Below are 19,685 nucleotides of genomic sequence, written 5' to 3'. Positions count from 1 at the left end.
ACATAACCATTACAGAAAAATGCTCAATGATGGATTGTAATATGTGTTTTTTCTAATATTTCTGCATAACCTGATGCATTTGTTTATATTAGCAAAGAAACAAGGCGATCGTCTCCGCTCTTCCCAGCTGGTGCTGACATTCTAAAATAGCTGCAACATTTCTTCAGGCCCAATTGAGCTGTGTGCTATTTCAGGTCTTCCTGTCTCAGGAAACTAACCCCCCTTCTCTCCCCCTTTAGATCTGTGTGTGAATATGCTTTTCACTTACTGTTATATCTTTCAGCTACTTAAGCATCCTTTTATGTTAATGTTAAAACAAATTGCTGTGAGAGAGAGTTATCAACATGAGGGGGGGAACAAATAAAAGGGATTGTTGCTCTTGGGCGTTCCCAGGCAGAGGCATCTCCTTTCTAGTAGTAGGTTGAAGTGTAGATAATTTTTTTTCTTGGTTTATCTCTGTATGTCTACAGACATGCACAATGTCCTGATATTCCTATTTGGTTTTGTATTGATGAGTGACATTTTTTAAATTACTTACTCTTGGTATTTTGTAGTTCCGACAAGAACTTGTTTCCTGACTAGACAAAACTTTGATTAATGTGGAAAACCATTTTTTCAATTACAAGGCTGTGAACGCCACCTTGTGGACAATTGAGGGAGCTGCACATCAGAGAAATGTATCAGTTCAATGAAACAGATGTAAGCAACAAACTAAAAAATGCACAATTGAAATTTCTGCAGAGGATCTTAAAAAACATAATAATGATAATAATGATAATAATAATAATAATATTAATAATAATAATAATAATAATAATAATAATGATATAATGATGATGATAATAAGACATTATTATTGTTATTATAATGGTTATTATGATAATATCCATTATAATTATATTATTATATTTATAATATAATTATTATTATAATGTCATTATTATGACCATTATCATTATGGTCATAATGATAATAATATAATAAAAATCCAAAGTCATATCCATCAATATTTATCATCTTGCTACAACAAACCTAACAAATGTGTTTATTATTTGATTTATGCGTGGTGTTGAACTGGAAACTAATCTTAAGGTGACCTTTAAGTCAGATTTTATATTGGGCTACACTGAACCCTGGTGGATATTTACTATATCCACCATATAGTAAATATAAATGTATTTTGTCTGCATCCAGATAAAATACAGATAAATCTGGAGGATTGTTGCCGGCGTTAGATTGGTACATTAAACATTGTTTAGTTTGTCGTGCCTGATTTTAGTAACTATGTTTTTTTCCCTCACAGATGAAAAACCGTACATCTGCAGCCTTTGTGACTTTGTCACCGCGGACTCACAGGCTTACTTCACCCATGTTCGTGTACAACACCAGGCTGCCTCCAAAGACAGACCCAGCCCTGTCCCCAGTCCCAGCTCCAGCTCAGACAGAGGGTCCCTCAGCAAATATCCCAAATTTAAGAAAGCTTTTACTCCAGGGCTAAAAACCTCTCCGAATGCTTATCTCTCTGCTCGTCCTTCTTCATCTGATCCCGCCATGATCCCGATGGATTTATGTGTGAGAGCCAATGGGATCAGGGGCGTAGCCTCCATAACTTTAGATAAAAAGAACCTCCCAAGCCATAAGTGCTCCTTCTGCTCTCACTCCACCCGCTACCCAGAGGTGCTCTGGATGCATCAGACCGTGGCTCATCGCATCAATAGCAGCAGCTCCAATCTGGCTCCGAAATGGGCTATTAAGAACAACTCTAAGACCTCCAGGAACAGCTCTTCGTCCTCAAAGAGACGCACCGGACCTCCACCTGTACTGGAAGGGAAGGAATGTCAGCCGCTCCCTCCGACGGTGCGGAGCCAGCGGACGCGGCCTCCTACCTGCACCAGTGAGGTTGTTAAAAAGAGCAGGCCGGTCAGTCACGCAGTCACCCCGTCATCATCTTCTACGCCTTGTACGCCATCCTCAAGAATCTCTTCATCCGCATCTGGCAAGCAGGTTGGGAGAGTCCCCGTTCGGCCAGTTAGCAGCAGCAGCAGCAGCACCAGTAAACGTATGGACGACCAAAGTCAGCGCTTCAGACCCAAGGCGGAAATCTATCCTCGTGTCAGCACTCAGGCACCTTCTGGCTCTTTGGAGAAGAACACCGGGAGCCGCTCTCGACCGCCTGCATCAGGCCTTAGCTCCTCTGGACCATCCAGGATGGCAGACCGCTACATGATGCCTCAGGAGGGCCTGGGCTTCATGCTGTCCAACCAACACAGCCTCTCAGAATACAGCCGAGCTCGGGGCTCCCCTCATCAACCTCATCAATCCCAAATCCACAGTCGGCCAACCCCTTCAAGACCCAACGCCATCAACCACTGTTTGCCCACAACACACAACTACGGCATCTCCCAGACACAGGGAGCCGTGGCGCAGGCCTCTTCCTCCCCCTCATCGTCTTTGATACCCTCAGAGAGCCGTAGGGATATGAAGCAAGAGCCGATTGGAGAGACACCAGACACCTCAACCGATGTCCTGGGCTACCTTAAGAAATACAGCCCGCACAATCTGGCTCCTTTCTACCACCACTGGGGTGCGGCCAACTCTCTGATGGACCCCACAGGTAGAAATTACTCATTAACCACACTCTGTTCATACATTTACACCAAATTGTTATGCTTCTACAATGAAAAGTGCTTTCTTACATGAAATTCCCCATCATCAGCTCACATAAAAGTTGCTTCAAGCAGCTGATCTTAGAGAAAATGTCAAGTGTCAGAAGGAATAAAGAAATGTTTACTGAAATTGGATGGCTTGCTTCTGAGCCCTTTTGAACAAAAATACCTGGCAGAAGAAAAATCTATAAAGAGTGTGCGCTACCTTGCCGCTCTCCCCTTCTGGCGAGGAGCCACTCACACCATGCTCAGACTTTTACAGAAATGTAGATGCGCACGAATGATGAAACGACACCGTCTCCTGCAGAACATACCGGTGTATGCACTTCTGCCTTGAAACTCCTGTCAACTTGATGGAAATGGTGGGTGTAACCAGGAAAGAGCTAAACTCTAACCCAGGGGTGTCAAACTCCAGTCCTCAAGGGCTGCTGTCCTGCAGTTTTTAGATGTGCCACAGGTACAAAGCACTGGAATGAAATGGCTTAATTACCTCCTCCTTGTGTAGATCAGTTCTCCAGGGCCTTGCTAATGACCTAATTATTCTGTTCAGGTGTCGTGCAGCAGAGGCACATCTAAAAGTTGCAGGACAGCGACCCTTGAGGACTGGAGTTTGACACCTGTGCTCTAACCCTTGACCTGCCTGGTAGATGCAGTAAAACATAACCTCATGATAATACCACCACCAGCGTGTCTCATGGTGGGTTGGTATTACGAGGTGACGTAGCGATCCATATGTAAGCCCAGATCACTTTTTGAACGCATCACTTTGACCCACTTGTCCCCCCACATGGTATGTGGCAAACTTTAAGCAGAAATTCCCACGACTTTCCTTCCAAAATGGCTTTCTTTGATTCTGCCAGCTGAGCTGTGAATCTCCATCACAGTTCTATCAAGTCAAGTTTATTTATAAAGCACATTTCAGTGACAAGGCAGTGCAAAATACCTTCAGTCACCAATTATGAAACAAGCAATAAATATTACACTTTGTCAAACACCATCATCAAAATCATCAAGCAAATACACATCAAATATATTGATGGATGTTCCAGTTACTAGGAATCAACGGGAAACTCAGTGGTTCAGTCTTTGCAGTTTTCCTGGACGTTTGTTCCAGATTTATGGTGCATAGAAGCTGAACGCTGCTTCTCCATGCTTGGCTCTGGTTCTGGGGAGGCGGAGCAGATGAAAACCAGAAGACGCGAGAGGTCTGGAAGGTTGATACAGCAACAGCAGATCTTTAATGTATTGTGGTGTTAAGCCGGATTTTTTAAACTCCACCGATCCATTTTCTGTACACCCTTGTCCCCTAGTGAGGTCGGGAGGATGTTTTAAACTGATAAAAGTATTTTAAAGTTTATTCTTTGAGCTACAGGATGCCAGTGGAAGGACTTTAGAACTGGGGGAATGTGTTCTATCTTGCTAGTTTTAGTGAGCGCATGAGCAGTGAGGTTCTGGATCAGCTGCAGCTGTCTGTTGCAGTAATCAACGCAACTAAAGACAAACACATGGACGAGTTTCTCTACATCTTGATCATTTAACCCTAGAAAGGTTGTTCAGGTGACAGCAGGCTGACTATGTAACTGTCTTTATGTGACTAAAGGGTTTCTAGCTGTAGTAACTGAAATCTACTATGAAAATCTCAGGTTGTCTTTTGCAAAGCAGTCATCATTTCATTTTCCACTCCACAGAAATGTGTGCCTTTGTGTTGTTCCGTCACATAAAACCCCCATTAAGCGCGCTAAAGTTCCTGGTTGGACTTGCATGTTCTTGGGTTTAAGATGTAAAAGCAGGAGTAGTGCGTAGATAACATTTGTCTTTTTTTCTAACCGTGAAAGACGCGAGAAAACCTTTTCTGCTCTCAGGTCTGCGAGGCATTCACGGACCCCCGCTCCACTGTTCCAGAAAGCTGTCACAAACTGTTTGGGTCACGGCGCTCCGCCTGACGAAGAGACTCACGCAGAGGAAAGCGAACAAACAGAAAAGGGAGGCAAAAAAAAACAAGAGAGAGATGAGACATAATAATTACCCCACCAGCTGCTTTGGAAATGGTCATTACCCAACATCCGTAATATTTGCCCAGTTTGGGTTGTGTCTCTGAGGTCAAGCGGGGCTGTACGGAGCCAGGGGTCAGAGACAACAGCCCCAGAGCAGACGTGTGACATCGCTGTCACCCGTCCAGGCGCATATCGTCACCATCTGCCTTAGCCCTTTGAGTCACATGCTATAAAGTGACCTTTTTTGAGCAACTGAGTCTTTCTCCTGTTTCCCTCTGTAGTATGTGCCGACGTGTACGTGCGCGCGTGTGTGTGTGTGTGTGTGTGTTGGTGCGCTTGTGTTTTCTGTCCAGCTCTGTCTTGTCTTTCATTAGTGCGTCAGTGAGAAGGGCTGGCGGCCCAGAGTGGAAGTGGAGTATCCAGAGGCCAGCAGTCGGGCTGCCAGAGACACTCTCTTTCACCTCTTCCACCTCTCTGTCCTCCTTGTTCCTGCTGTGCCCCCTGCCCATTCACTCGCCGCCCCCTACCAACACAGAAACATTCATCATAAACAGCTACTAGGTACTCGTCCAGGTATACGCACAGGGGCGATCCTTGTCCGCTGGAGGCTTTGGAGGCATTAAACGCCACGAAGCCTCGGGCTTGTTATCCGTCAGCAAGAGAGGTCATAGGGGTGTACGTGTGTGTGCTTGTGTGTGTCTGTTACGTCCAGAATGTCATTAAATGGATGCGAGAAGTTTAAAATGCCCCATGCAAATGTTGCCTCTGCTTCCAATATTGAAAGCGAACTGGAAAGAAGAATCTAGCGTTGGTTGCAGAAATGGAGCTGGTTGCACAAAAGGCACCAAAATGGGTTTATAAAATGCAAAAAAAAAAAAAAAAGTCCTACTTCATGTTGACTCCTGGAGCCTGCCAGGTCAATGCCACAGGTCAGCACAAATTGGTGCATAGCTGCAAACTAGAAGGAAAATGATAGCTTATAGTGCATGTGTGTTCAGCTCCCTTTACTCCCATAGCTCTAAATAAAATCAGCTGCACCCATTTACCTTCAACTGCTGTGAAATGAGAAAATAAAATCCACCTCTGTTTAATTTAATAGTTCTGTGAAGGCCTCAGAGGTTTTGTAGGGCGCATTCACACCAGCCCTGTTTAGTGCGCTTTAATAGAACTCTGGTTTGTTTGTCTAGAAAGTCCAGTTCATTTGGGGAAGTGTGTATGCGCAATCAAACCAAAGAGCGAACTCTGGTCCACCTAAAAACCTAGCTCCCAGTTCAGTGAAGGTGAACACTATTGCGGTTTGAATTCATATGCGAATGTCAAGCAGACATGGAGTCTGCTCCAAAAACAGGAAGCTGACTAAAAGCACAGGGTACTGTGGGTATTTTACAACCAAAACAAACAAAATGCTTAGCGAGAAAAATTTGAGTCTTTTGCCAAGGACCGCTAAAACGTCACAACACTCCATTTTTGCTTGCATTTCGAGAAGAAGAAAGTCACACTTATGTCTTCTTCACAGGATTTTATGTCGTTTCCTTTAGTGGTTTTTGGTGCAGCGCCACCACAGGCAAGGAGGGCAACTGGTTGCTGAAAGTGTTTGACAGTGCAGTGTGAAAGCGAACCACAATGTTCGCTTTCACGATTGGCTCGATTGGGAATTTTGGTTCCCAATCCAGCCAAGTCTACCAGACTATCAAGTGTGAAAACATCTTTAAAGAGCGTAGGAGAGCAAACAGCATCAAGAAAACCAAGGAAGACAGCAGCCAGAAGAACATGTGGAGAAGTTTATGGCATGTTCTAAAAAAAACTTCTGAGCTTTGTACATGCCAAAATAGAAACGCAACTGCAAACCTACCGAAAGCGCCAACCTGAGCTTTCCCGCAACTCAGGTGGGAGAATCAACTGGACTTAACTGGATACTATAAGCTAAACTTCTGGTTTGGACTCTTCATCTAGATTAACTCAAGTTTCAAGCAAACATGTTGAGCCTTACAAACTTTACATAACCTCTCTTACTTTGCATTTTGCATAAGGTTTCTCTCTCAAGTTCCTTCTTCCTTGCTGCTTAAGTCCATTAACGTGTCTACGCAATGTCAGTGTTACTGGCCGTGTGTGTGTGTGTGGGTGTGTGTGTGTGTGTGTGAGCGCAAGTGCTAACCTACCATGTGCCTCACCCTCTGCCAAACATGCACACTCAGTTCTTGAAACACGTACGCATACCGACACACACGCACGCACGCACGCACGCACACACACACACATACACCTGACATGTGACACGCGGGCAGCGGAGCGGGCACATCACAGCCGGGGCGTTTTAATTGCCTGTAATTTATGCAGCGTGTGTGTGTATGTGTGTGTGTTGCTGTCAGCCTCTGAGATGATGCTGTGTGACAGCTGCAGTCCAGCCCCCCGAGCGAGCCGCTCATAATGACACATTAGACATACTAATGATGCCTCCCTGAGTCCATTGCTGATGCTACCTAGCTCCGCCGCATCAGCCAGGCTTTTACACACACACACACACACACGCACACACACACACACACACACCCGTGCACGCATTCAGTCCATTACTGACCTTTATGTCTTCATTTGGTTCCTTCAAAGATGGTGGAAAGTGCCTTCCCACTTGTAGCAGTGTTCGGATCGGTTGTAAGTTAAGGGTAGCTCCTGATTTTGTTTTTTCTGTTCATGCTCCAAAAAGTGGCATTTTACAACGGAAATGAGCAAAACGCTATATATAGTTTTTTCATGTTGGAAAAAAAAGTATCTTAAAGTCAGATCCGTTGATTCACAAAAAACGATCCTCATATTCTCACAATGCCTTCCAGAAGTATTCATATGCGTAGGCCTGTCGCAGTAAGCAATAAATCAATTAATCGCATGATAAATTAAAACAAGCTCAATCATTTACATTTGCATGATTTATTTATTTTTCTCTTCACTCTATTTTTACCAAAAACAAAAGTCTTCAGTCTGGTACTTTGGGCTCAACTGGCCCTTTTATTGAACTACAACTGAATTATGAAGTCGCAGAGACTTCATAATTCATGTTATTTAAAATATCTTCCAGTTTCAGTTTTAAATATTCATTTGAATTTACAGTCTATTGATCTGTAAGAATGTAACAATTGATCTGTTGTTGCATTCTTATGCCATTACCATTACATGACTTGAAAATGGTGTCAAAATAACATTATTTATCACATAAAATGCTGGAACAATTTATCGTCCAGCAAAATTTGTTATTGTGACTGGCCTACACACACCTGTAACGTCTCACAACTACACGCTTCAGTGTATTTTATTTTGATTTGATGCGATAGATCAAATGGATACATGGATTAAATTTTTTATTTATTTTTTTGCTTTTTACAAAGTATCTAAAAAATGTGACATGCTTTGTAAGACATCTCCGCTCAGTCAACACTTTTTGCTGCAGCTACAACAACATCAGATCTAGGGATCTGACTTATCGCCCACGCAAAAGCACGCCACACTTTTCAGATACATTTCTCTTTTTTGGGGTCTGAATACAAAATTCTCTTTTCCTCTGACTTTATTAGTTACTTTGTGTTGATCGGTCTTGTAAAAATATGCGTAAACTGCGTCGTGACTAATGGTGCATTCTTCCCCTTTCCTTCCTGTTTGTGTCCGTGACCAGGGATGCTGAGGTCTCTCATGCGGCAGGGCCAGTGCTTCTGCCGCGAGTGCGGGAAAAGCTTCAGCCAGCCGAGCCACCTGCGCACGCACATGAGGTCCCACACAGGTAAACGCGGCCACGACGTGGACCCACCGCTCTGCGGAAACACAAAACCTTACCAAGTGTGTTTTTTTGATCTAGATTCTAGTGGAAGTATCTTGAATTAAGACTAAACTAACTTCGAAGTATCTTTTAAGCAAGATTTAAGGAGCTTGTTTTATGCCAGCAGGTTCTCAATACTGATGATAATGTACTAGATTGTATCATTTATAACATGGGGAAAACGTCTTGTTATAAGTGAAATAAGCAGGCAGTGGAACTAGTACTTTATTGTCAATATTAGGGATGTGGACTAAAATGCTTTCGCTAGAAGTTAGAGAGAAAATACTTGGTAATATTTTGTTTTTGCAGTGCAAATAGGAACACAAAAATACTTGCATTTATCTGACAAATCAGCAAAACATTCCTTTCCCCGACTATTGGCAAGAGAGTTCTTTGCAGATCTACAGTAATTTGTTAATATCTTGCATAGTTAAAAAAAAAAAAAGAAAACTCACTTTTCTTATTGCAATATAATTAAGGTGTCACTTCCTGAGTAGATGGCCTTTAAAATGCATTAAAGTTTCCTTAATGGATTTGATCAAAGCTCCAATAAACATTCTTTAAACTTATGAGAATCCGCGCCCGTTCGGTATTTATTAGAAGCTTATATCTTTATTAGGCTCTTGAGATGTTGAACCTAAGAAAGTGTTGCACCTCCAGGAGCCTAAACACAACACTGATATTAAAAATGTCTGCTCTTAAGCTCTGCTGTGTGAGTTTATGAAGTCATATTCAGCAACTTGATGAGAGTTTTAGTTGCTAATCAAGTTCCAAAACTAATCGCAGTAACAGTAGGAGGAACGTTAATAATGACCAGCATGATGATCCGTACATGCAAGAACTCCGGCGTCCTGCTTTTAAAAAAAAAAAAGTACCATTCTCCTGTTATTAATGCGCTTTTCAAACTTCTTTCGCCACTTCTTCATCAGTCACTCACATGGCCAACCCCCACAGCTCCATCCAGCCACCGGGCGGCATGAGAGATGGTGAATAAATGCACGGGAACTCACATTCCAGCGATTCCTCATTGTCGGACGCCGTGTTCCGTCGCCGGTGTTGAGCGGAAATAAATCAAGAGTCGTCTTCCTCTTTTTTTTCTTCCCCCCCCCCTTCCCCCTGTTCATGCCGGCCTTGACAGCCGGAGCAGTGAATCCCTCCCGCCCTGAGCCGGGCAGCTGTCTCTATTTTATATATTTTTTAAACGGAGACGTGATTCGCCGCAGACACCTGACCTGTGACAAATGGTATACATTATTAATCGCTTGTCAATTAGAGAGATGAAATTGTGCATTCTAATGAAGCGGAACAGCATTCGTCCGCGCCAACTTTGGGGAAAACGGATTTGCATGACTGAGTGCCACTCACCACAAACAGCTTGATCTGGACACACCGTTTTTTTCTCTTCTCCCTACTTACGTCCTTTCATTTATTATTTTTCTCTTCTGGTTTCTTTTTCTCTCTCTCTTGCTCTGCAAAATTATTCAGAAATTTGTTCACAAATTACCCTATCGCATTTCGATTTAATGCGATAGGATAATACAAAGTCGTGCAGGTGTATAAAATTGAAGGAAAATAGTTTTGAAACAAAAAAAAGAAGTATATCTGACAAATCTGCTGTTCCTTAACTCTTATTAATTAAATCCAGAGTAAACATTTGTTCACCTAATTAAATAAATAGTTAAGCTGTGTGTAATTTGATCCCAGTGTAAATCCAGTTGTTCTATGAAGGACTCTGCATTTTGTTGGAGAATGCTAGTGAACCGCCTGCCCAAAGAAGCAGGAGTCTAACTTTGTAGTGATTTGGGGAAAAGCAAAACATTATCAATGAACAGCTGAGCCTTAAACACCCCTTGCTGCCCAGCACAAGGTTGGTCCTGTTGTTGTTCTGTCTAAGACCACTGATCTTGGCCACGCCTCTTCCCCAAACAGGAAGCAGTCAACGCCCCAAATCAAGTAATTATTTTTTTTTCTTTTCCCCATTTTCTTTCATTATGGGGAAAGAAAATGTTCCAGAAAAATCGGACCAAACAAACTGAACTTTGGCAAAGTGCCACCTTGAGCGCACCATCTGCACAGCAACAGAAGACAAGAAGCAGGTCAAAGTGTATGAATACGCTTTCATAGCTGTGCATTCCTCCTTCTACCTTTTCTTATTCATCTCCTCTGCAGTTTATCTCCTTCTCCCCTTCTTTTCCTCACGTTCTCTCTCTTTGTCCTCCTTTCTGCCACTCGGCTGCTGCCTGTCTCCTGCCTCCTCCTCTCTCTCGCTCTCCTGTCCTGTCATGTCCGTCAGCCGGGCCGGCCGTGATCGCGGTCGACACGGAGATAAGTAGCTTCTTTACAGAGAGTGTGAATGATATGTGGCACAGCCAGTGATTCTAAGTGACAGAGGCCAAATGGTAAGTGATGCAGCGCCGAGCTTCCCCTCAAGCCCCGCTGTAAACACACACACGCACACGCCGACTCTTGCTCACACACGGACCACGCGGAGGGGTCTGTGAACACTCCGCCGCGGCAGTAATTAATGTTGTCACCCAGAGTCGTCTTCGGCGCAGACGTGCACGCGCGGGAAAAGGCCAGCCACCCCAAGGCCCTCGATTAACATGCGTCACATTAAATCACCGACTCGCCTCCGCCAGGTTCCGTCACCGTCTTCGAGCGCCATCGTCGCCCGTCGCCGCCAGATCCCCTCTGCTAACGAGGGCCGCTGGCGGTGAAAAGGCCGTGGTGTTTACACGGGACAGAGAGAAACAGAGAGAGGAAGGGAAGAAGAACAAGTAAATGCTTGTATGGACCTGGTGAAACTCGGGGTGTCGAACTCGTTTTCATTTTGGGTCGGGGTTGCCAGATCTGACTGATGTTTTCCAGTCTAAACACAAAGTAAAACCCACTAGACTCAAAAACAAACAAACAAACAATCAGAAAAATCACCTCAACGGCAACCTCTACTGAAACTCAGAAAGTCATAAATATAATCTTACATGTCCTATTGGTTTGCTACATTTTTAGACTTGTGACAATTCAGAACGTTTTTGGTTGTTATTTCTTATATTTAAACCAGAACAGGATTCTACTGGAATGGTGAAAATCTGTCCAATCTGGCAACACTGATCCAAATGTTATCAAAAAACTGTGCCAGGATGTATTGATACTGAACAAACTTTCAAATATGGCTGCATCTACTTACCATAAGTACTTCATCATATTAATCATCTTTTCACATTGATCAGTCCCTCCAGGGTTTTGTGATTTTATCTTGCTGATTTTGAAGTATTTGCAAGAAAATTTGCTATATTTAAGCTTATGGATGACGGTAATTTTTTGTTACTTGCCGCATTGATCGAGAAGTGTAAGTTGACATCAAGTGAATGTAGCAGAAGCAAAAAGTTCTGCCACCTGCACAATTATACCTCAGCATAAAAGAGCACACCACCTGTTGATTTTGCGGGAATTTCCGCGATACATCGTGGAGTCGCAAAAAAGCGGAGGGACTGACTGATGTCATTTGGCAGGATTCAGGTAAAAACTGCTCTGACTTGATTGATAAAACAATATTTAGGCACACGACTGTTATTGTGAAGATTTCTGTTTACGTGTCCCTGTGGAGTCTAGAGGACCACATAGAAGGCTACGGTGGCCCGGATTTGGCCTCCGGGCCTTGAGTTTGGCACATGTGTGGTAGAGCGTTTAACCAAATGCCCTCCTCCTCCTCCTTCCTTTGCCCCTACCCCACTCCTCCTCTTCCTTCTTCTCCTCTTCCTCTGTCCTTCTCCCCCTCACAGTTGGGTTTGATTATAACGGACTCCACCGAGGTACTGACGCTCACACCACCGCTTCTGAAGCTCCCAAACAAGTATGTGGCACAATGGCTAATCACTGGGCTCCGTCATCCGGCTTCTGCATGTCTCTCATTATCGCTGTCTCACCTCATGCATGCCTGCCTGCCTGCATGTGTGTGTGCGCTTATGTGTGTGTTTCACGTCCTGTGCATGTTTGGCCCCCTTTTTGTTTTTTGTTTTTATTTGTCTTTGCTTGTGTGTGACCATCACATGTGGCGACCTCGCTGCCTGGCATTCACACCTGGCATCCTCACCCTACACACAGCAGGATCACACCTGGCGTGTGTGTGTGTGTTCTGCACACAGGGAAACAGCCTAACAGCTTATTATAACAATTTTGGTTTTATTTTATTTGTAGAATGTTCTTATTCGCTTTGGTAGAAAAAGCTCGTACTGCGCTTGATTCTCTCCGCTGTACGTTGAGATGACGAGACTTCTCAACATTTATTCTATAACTAGCTTCAGTTTTAGTCATTTCAGTTAATGAAAATCGCAATACTGCAACAACAGTAACCATATAACCTCATCTTGTACCAGAAGAAAAATTTCAGTCTCTTCACATATATTTGGAAAAGCCTCAAAAACGGTTGCTATGGAGTTTTTGTTACCCTTGACTCTGTAGGTTTTAGGAGTATGGAGTCCCAATATGTTTCTGTGGAACGATAACTTGTTTCTCCGCCATTAGCATGTTGAGCAGTGCGTACACGGGAGTGATTGACAGTGCTACAACCTTCCTCTGATTGGTTGTTTTTGACCAGGAGAGGTGCATTTTTACAGACCACAATAGTCATGGTGACTGTTTTTTTTTTTTGTGAAAAACAAACAAAAACAAAACATACTTTTGTAAAAGTTACATACTGCAGCTTTAGCAGGCACCTCAGCTCCAGTAAGACCACAAGGAGTTTGAGGAGAATTTGCGACAATAATCTACAAAAAGTCTTTGAAAATATCATAGCTGCAATAAACGTACATTATTTTTCCAGTCCAAAAAGCTGGTGTTAGCCAGTTCCACTTCCTGGTTATGACCAAGCCACAGTGAGACCACAGAACAACCAGCAGTTTCTTTGTCTTACAGAAACCGCGATTCCGATATTTGCTAACTTAGCGAGCCCGTAAAAAACAACGTAATTTAAAAACATGTACGACACAAAAGTGATCACTCAAGTTAGTGTGCATGTGTATCAGTGCATGGCATGAAAGCCTCACCTGCCATCTAGAAAAGCTGAGTTTCTGTCCATCCGTTTGGTTTCACGTGAGCTAAGAATGAAGAATTTTATGAATCTACTAAAAAAAATCAAACCTTTGAAACTTTCTACAGTCCCACTGTTTTGGTTTTTTGTATAAAAAAAAACTCAACACGATTAAAGAAAAATAAAACCTTTTCATCTGAAATTCATCGAAAGATAAGTTACATTGTTTTTGCAAACTCCTAAGAATGTCAAAATAAGTGTGAGAAATCCAATAGAACATTTCCTTGAACGCTTAGGTGTTCTGAATGTTATTGGAGTTAGTCATGTTGGTAAAAGATCTACATCGGTTCTGTTTTTCTCGTTCAAACAGAGCCGGGTTCTAAGACTCATCATTTATCACACAGCTCGCACGCAGACTCGGATTTACCTCGCACTCTGAGTGATGGGAGCAGGCGCAGCAGAGGGGTCCAATTAGATGTACTGTTGACGCTGCTTTACGACGACGATAACCTTTAGCATAATGTAGTGCACCGGTCCCGTCAGCCATGTTTCCTCCCAGGACGATGTCGTTTAGGTTCTCGCTTTTCCCCTCACGTCTCTTCTGCCGCGACGATTTTTATTTTCTTCCATGGTTTTTTTTGTGATTAATTACACCATTTTTTTTTGGTTTTTATCCCTCTCACCCACCTTCCCCCTATTTCTTTTCTTTCTGCTGCGTTTCTGATGATGTATGATAACAGCCATATTTTCTTGTTTCTTCTTCAGGGAGAAAGGTGCGGGAGGGGCGGCGGGAGGCCATTTGTTTTCCCACCTTGATATTCTTCCATTTATCAAAATGATAATTAGGTGCAATTAAATGGCACTCTCATTTGTTTTGCTCACATGTGTTGCCTTTTCTTTTTTTTTTTTTTTTTTTGCTTCCTTGCCATTGTAGGTCAGTCTAATTAGAAGAAAGTGCACAGGGTTGTGGGTGTGTGTGTGTATGTGTGTGTGTGGGAGGAAGGTGCATGCATCGGCCCCAGTGATTGAGTGAAGTAGAAAGAAGACAAAAGAACAACTGTTCAGGCAGAAGTGTTTAAACTGTTTCTGCTAACTTTGATTCTTCTTCTCACAGTAACAACTTGCCCACTGAAGAGTGGTTTTAGAAACCACAACCAAAAAAATTAAATCATCTAAAAGTTGGATTATTTTGTTCACTTTTGACATCAGAAGTAAAAAAATGTATATATTTCATCAACGTGAATGAAAAACAATATAAATAATGAAAACAGGAACAGAATAATTGTCACAATCTAACGAGAAATAGAAGAAGTTTTTATTTGAGCAAACAAATTATGCTCACATTAAAGTGCCACCATAGAAAGATTCAGTGCAAGTATTTAAAATTAGCAACAGGTATTGAAGAAATGTATGCTAACTTTTATATCCATTGCTCACACATCGTTGTGTTTACATTTCAGATTTTTTTTTGTGTGCTGTAAGTTCTCGATGAATTTGTTCTTTTTGTGACGCCTTGGCTTCAAAAGCTCTAACATTTTTCATCACAGACTTTCCACGATTTAAAGTTCTTTCATATCGATGCTGGAGTGACTTTATATATTCAGCTGATCGCGAAGTTGCCCCTACCTGTTGCTACCCACAGTGGGTAAGAAGGCTGAAAGAATGCTGCTACATTTTTCTCGCGCTTGCAGACGAGGACCGGCGTTTAATTGCCAATTATTTACAAATAAAAAAAAAAAAAAACACGTACAGAAAAAGTGTTTGAAAGCTTCATTCCGCTTTTCCAACTTCAGAGCCGTCTCGTGGATCCGTTCACATTCGCTTGTGTTTGCTGTCGCTTGTTGTCACATTCCGCCGCCTCATTCGTCAAACATGTCGCTGTGCTTCGTTCGCTGCTCTCTGTATCATAGCTTTTCCCGCTCCTGCTGTACGCCGTCGCACGTGGCTTGCACCTGACCTGTTGTCTGCCTGTGTTTGTTCTCCAGGGGAAAGGCCATTCTGCTGCCAGCTCTGCCCATACCGAGCATCTCAGAAAGGGAACCTAAAGACGCACGTGCAGAGCGTCCACCACATGCCTTTCGACAACAGCCAGTACCCCGACGCGAGGAGCTCGTCCCTGAGCCAGGAGGAGCGGAAACCAGCGGCGGCCAAACACGTACCAAATCTGCAATGACGCCGACGACAGACCTTACTGTGATTAACTGGACCGCAGCCTCGGCACAGACGACTCCTGAAACTGAAACCCAAAATCCGAACCTACACTCTCGATTGACTCGTAATTCTGGAGGAATGAAGGTTCTTTTAGGATTTCTTAATGTTTTTTTTTGCTTTTGCGAAAAGGCCTGCCAAGATATGTAAAATTACATTAAAAAAAAAAAAAAAACATGAATCGGAAAAAAAAAATTCTGACGACGACATGAAAAGACGTACAAGCTTATTGTGAGCAAATGAAGATTGAAAAATCTTAAGTGTCTTCTCAGCTGGACTCAACAAATTTGAAATCCTTTGCAACGTTTCGGTCATCTTTTGGACATGAATGCTTGTGTCATTTCAAACATTCCTGAATCTTTTTTTGTTGTTGTTGTTGCTGTCAGAATTAAGATCCATCTCTTGCTTTCGTGTTTGAGGTGCAGCCTTAAAGAAACAAGTCAAGTGTCTATAAAGACACAAAAAGTCAACTCATATGGAGCTGGTTTAATCAAAAACAGTGGAAGTACTTGATGGCCACCATTGTCCCTCAGGCGCTCGCTTTTTGGCTTCGTTGTACATGAGTATGGACAAATGGACAGCAGAAGAGGAAGCCCTCTGGATTCGAGTTTAGAGGAGGACAAATTACAATCTGCTCACCACAACTTCTTCACTGTGGGAAACTGAGGAGCACAAGTCGCCACTTAGAAGCTGCAGGGAGGGGCGGGATGAGAAAGGAAGAAAGCGAGAACGCTAAAGGCGATGTGTGCTTAAGTGCTCATTAAGAAAAAAAGAAGGAAAGATGTGTTTTTAATAACCAATATAAATGAGCATCCCATTCTTAAGGCCATTCATTTATTGTCCATTGAGTTTTCCTTTATAACCTGTTCATAAAAAATTTCTGGCTCTAAATTAGGCCGAGGCTTCAACGTCAAGAATAGCAGGGAGGAGTTGGCTCCAAATTTTATTTTATTTATTTATGTGCACTTGGAAAAAAAAGAAAGAAGAAATTGGTACTATTGAAAAATAACCTCTCCTACAAGATACACTTGGACTTTTCTGCATATTGATCTGCAAAACGACCTACGTGATGACATCATGGTCATAATCACGTTATGCTGGGTTTTAAAACAAATCGCATTTTCATCTTGTGATTTGCGCCGTCAGTTTGGAGAAACGTAGCGTTGATTAATCTGCTGGTTATGAATAAGACCTGACATAACCTGGTTATACTGGGAAGGTGACAAGTAGTGACAATAGGTGAAGCTTATGTCAAAAGTAAAGAAACTGGACAGAAAATATCTAATACGGGAGAAGAACAATCTAAAAACAAACCATCAGTGAAAGCTGTAAGAAACACCATAGTTTTTCTATGGTAAAACTATTAAAGTTCAATCATTTAACGTTGGTTATTTCAGGAAACGTGGTATTTCTGTTGTAGCGGTTAAACTAGAGATGCACCAATTGGTGAAAAGATGCATGTGAAATTTTCAATTTACACAATTTTGTACATGCATTAAAAATGTTTTAACCCTTCCTGGCGGGATTAGTTATCGATTACTCAAATAAGGAACGGAGGGGACGTCACACTGTGTGCAAGGTTACTCTTATTCTAAAACAAAGATCAAATGATTCCACCATATGTATCCCACATCTGTTCGAAGGCCGAATGCTCTTTCAAAACCTTTAAGCCCTCACTGATACTGAAACTAGCCTACTTTGAAACGTCTTCCTTAGGTAGCAACTTCCACACCAAAGAGTGTTGTTGTTGCTGATGAACGATGGAGGCCAGTCCCGGTCATTCAGTGCATCTCTACGGTAGATACAACTCAGTACCATTCAACCCCTACATAAGCTGTGTTTTGTTTAATTTTACTTTCAACCGTGCCTCATTTGCAAAATATTGGAAATATATATATATATATGTCAACATGAGAAATGAGGACTTACATAAGCAGGCCAATCCGTAACAACATGTTGGAAGATTTGAAGAGACAACAGAGCCACTCTCCAATGCTGTGGGTCCGGTTCTGTGAATGATGATGTCTAGATCTGTATTCTGCTGATAGGAGGTCAGAGGTCAGGAGATGAGATTTCTTGGGATTTTGGGGATATATACATCCGGAGTTGGTGAGGGGGGAGGCTTATTTTGAAGCCCTCGGAGACATAGAGCTGTCACAACCTTAACGGGGGTTAGTGTGGGTTTAGATTGTCACCTTTCCAAACCTTCTATTTTCTGCATCTTCATCTCGATGTTCTTTACACTCTCCTACCTCCTTCGCAATGAAAGCCTGTTAAAAGTTTATCGCAATGAAGCTGAACTCATTAGCTCTGCTCACTTTTCACCCTTAGAACAACAACAAAAGAAAATCCCTCACTTGAAATCAGGCATGCCTGGATGAAACGAGGAAACGACAAAAGCGAAAGCAGCTCCAGACTTTTTAAGAGCCGACTTCCTGGACTGAGAAATCTGAACGGCAAAGCTAACGAAAAGGCGTTTTGTACTCTTGTTTCAAGACGGCAGTACTTTTTACATGCTTGTAGGTTGTCTTTTTTTGTAATGCATACAATGCCATGTGCTTGAATTTGCCTAATTTATACACACGTGGGTGTGTGTGTGTATGCGTGCGTGTGTTTGTGTGCGTGTACAGAAGGCGTGGGTAGTTAAAATACTTGAAATGGATCCTCTAGCCTTTGGGGGTAGTATAGTACTAATACCAATGTTGTACAGAATTCCCTTTAAGATTAACTCCTCAGAGTTTGTACTCCAAAGTGTGACTTAGAAAACTGTAAAGCAGGAGTGAGTGTGTGTAAAAACAAAACAAAGTGTATCTGTAACCCACTTTTACCAAACCCTTTATAAGCAGCAGTAGAAACCAAATGGCATTACTAGTGCACTTAGGCTAGGTTAGCGCTTTAACTAGTTTCATTTGTCTCCACGTACAGTTAAGATTTCTTTGAGAATGTCTCCCTCTTTTTTTCTTCTTCTTTTTTTAAAAATTGGTGCCGGCTAACAAACTTCCTTGTCATTCTTGATATAGATGCTTTTTTTTTTTTATTAGAATGATTCCAGATATTCCAATGATTAGAAGAAAATAATAATGAAATAAAGATTTATCACATGAAGGCTGTACAGCACAGCTTTTTAGTGTGTTCTCTTTGAAAAGATGGATATTGCTAGCTACAACTGTGCTTTTTTAAAATAATTTTGTCATTTCGTTTTTCATTTTAGAGCTTATTTCCCCTAAACTGTAGAATTTACTCATTAGCTAGTCAAAGCAGTCACCCCAGAGGGACTGGCAGGTGTTTCTTTTTGGTTGTTTAAAAAAATATATATATTTTCATGCCTATTTTATTGTGGTTTCTTTTGTCTGTATTGCTGTTTTTTTTTATAACTTGTTTTGGTCTATGATTAATTTACCCTAGGAAACATTATTATTCCAAATGTACTTGGTTGAGACCTGTATTTATTATCACTTCAAAAGCGATGAGAGGACAGGAGCGAGACGGGGGCCGTTTGATTTCATTTGATTTTTCCAGGTTGGTTTTTTTCTACTGTGTAGTTTCGTTTTGATTTTTTCGCTTTGTTTTTGAAGCCAGCAAGCCGTCGTGAAAGCTCTACCTCGTCTGAGCCGTTCTCAGTTCTGTTACACTTTTGTACATCGTTTCAGAAAGATGTAACATCATGTCCACAATAAAGATCAATACGCAAATATGGCGCCTGGTTGCCTTGTTTTTTTGTTTTTTTTAAATCGGTCATTTCAGGGAGTTCCTCAAATTGTAGCGAGTCACGTTGTCTGTTTGATATTTAGTAGCCTTCATGATTATTGTTCTTGGTTCCGTCAAACAGCTGGGCCATGTCAAGTCTGCATTTAATTTTAGTAACCCGTCAAATTGTATCTGTTTATTTTCAATTCAAAATCAGGATGAGTGAATACTTATGTTCTCATAAAATAATTTAAAGGACCAGTGATGAGTTTATATATTTATCAAAACTAGTATGA

General features: G+C 42.1%; 1 protein-coding gene across 7 annotated transcripts in view; it reads left to right on the top strand.

Annotated features, from left to right (window-relative positions):
- Positions 1–19,396, top strand: part of znf516 (zinc finger protein 516) — a 58,052-nt gene extending 38,656 nt beyond the window's left edge. For 5 of the 7 annotated variants that reach the window (XM_023330669.1, XM_023330668.1, XM_023330671.1 and 2 more), the window contains 3 exons: positions 1,304–2,614; positions 8,325–8,429; positions 15,480–19,396. In XM_023330669.1, the coding sequence (XP_023186437.1) occupies positions 1,304–2,614; positions 8,325–8,429; positions 15,480–15,667 (1,604 nt within the window). In that variant the 3' untranslated portion in view covers positions 15,668–19,396. Of the gene's footprint in view, positions 1–1,303; positions 2,615–4,528; positions 5,727–8,324; positions 8,430–12,247; positions 12,319–15,479 lie in introns of those variants that run through there. The other 2 variants (XM_023330672.1, XM_023330673.1) reach the window with 2 other exon arrangements.
- The last annotated feature ends 289 nt before the right edge of the window (positions 19,397–19,685 follow it).

Source organism: Xiphophorus maculatus, chromosome 3 (genome assembly GCF_002775205.1).
Source record: "Xiphophorus maculatus strain JP 163 A chromosome 3, X_maculatus-5.0-male, whole genome shotgun sequence".
Lineage (NCBI taxonomy): Eukaryota > Metazoa > Chordata > Actinopteri > Cyprinodontiformes > Poeciliidae > Xiphophorus > Xiphophorus maculatus.
The sequence above is the reverse complement of the archived record's forward strand: the minus strand, read 5'-3'. Positions and strand labels throughout refer to the sequence as shown.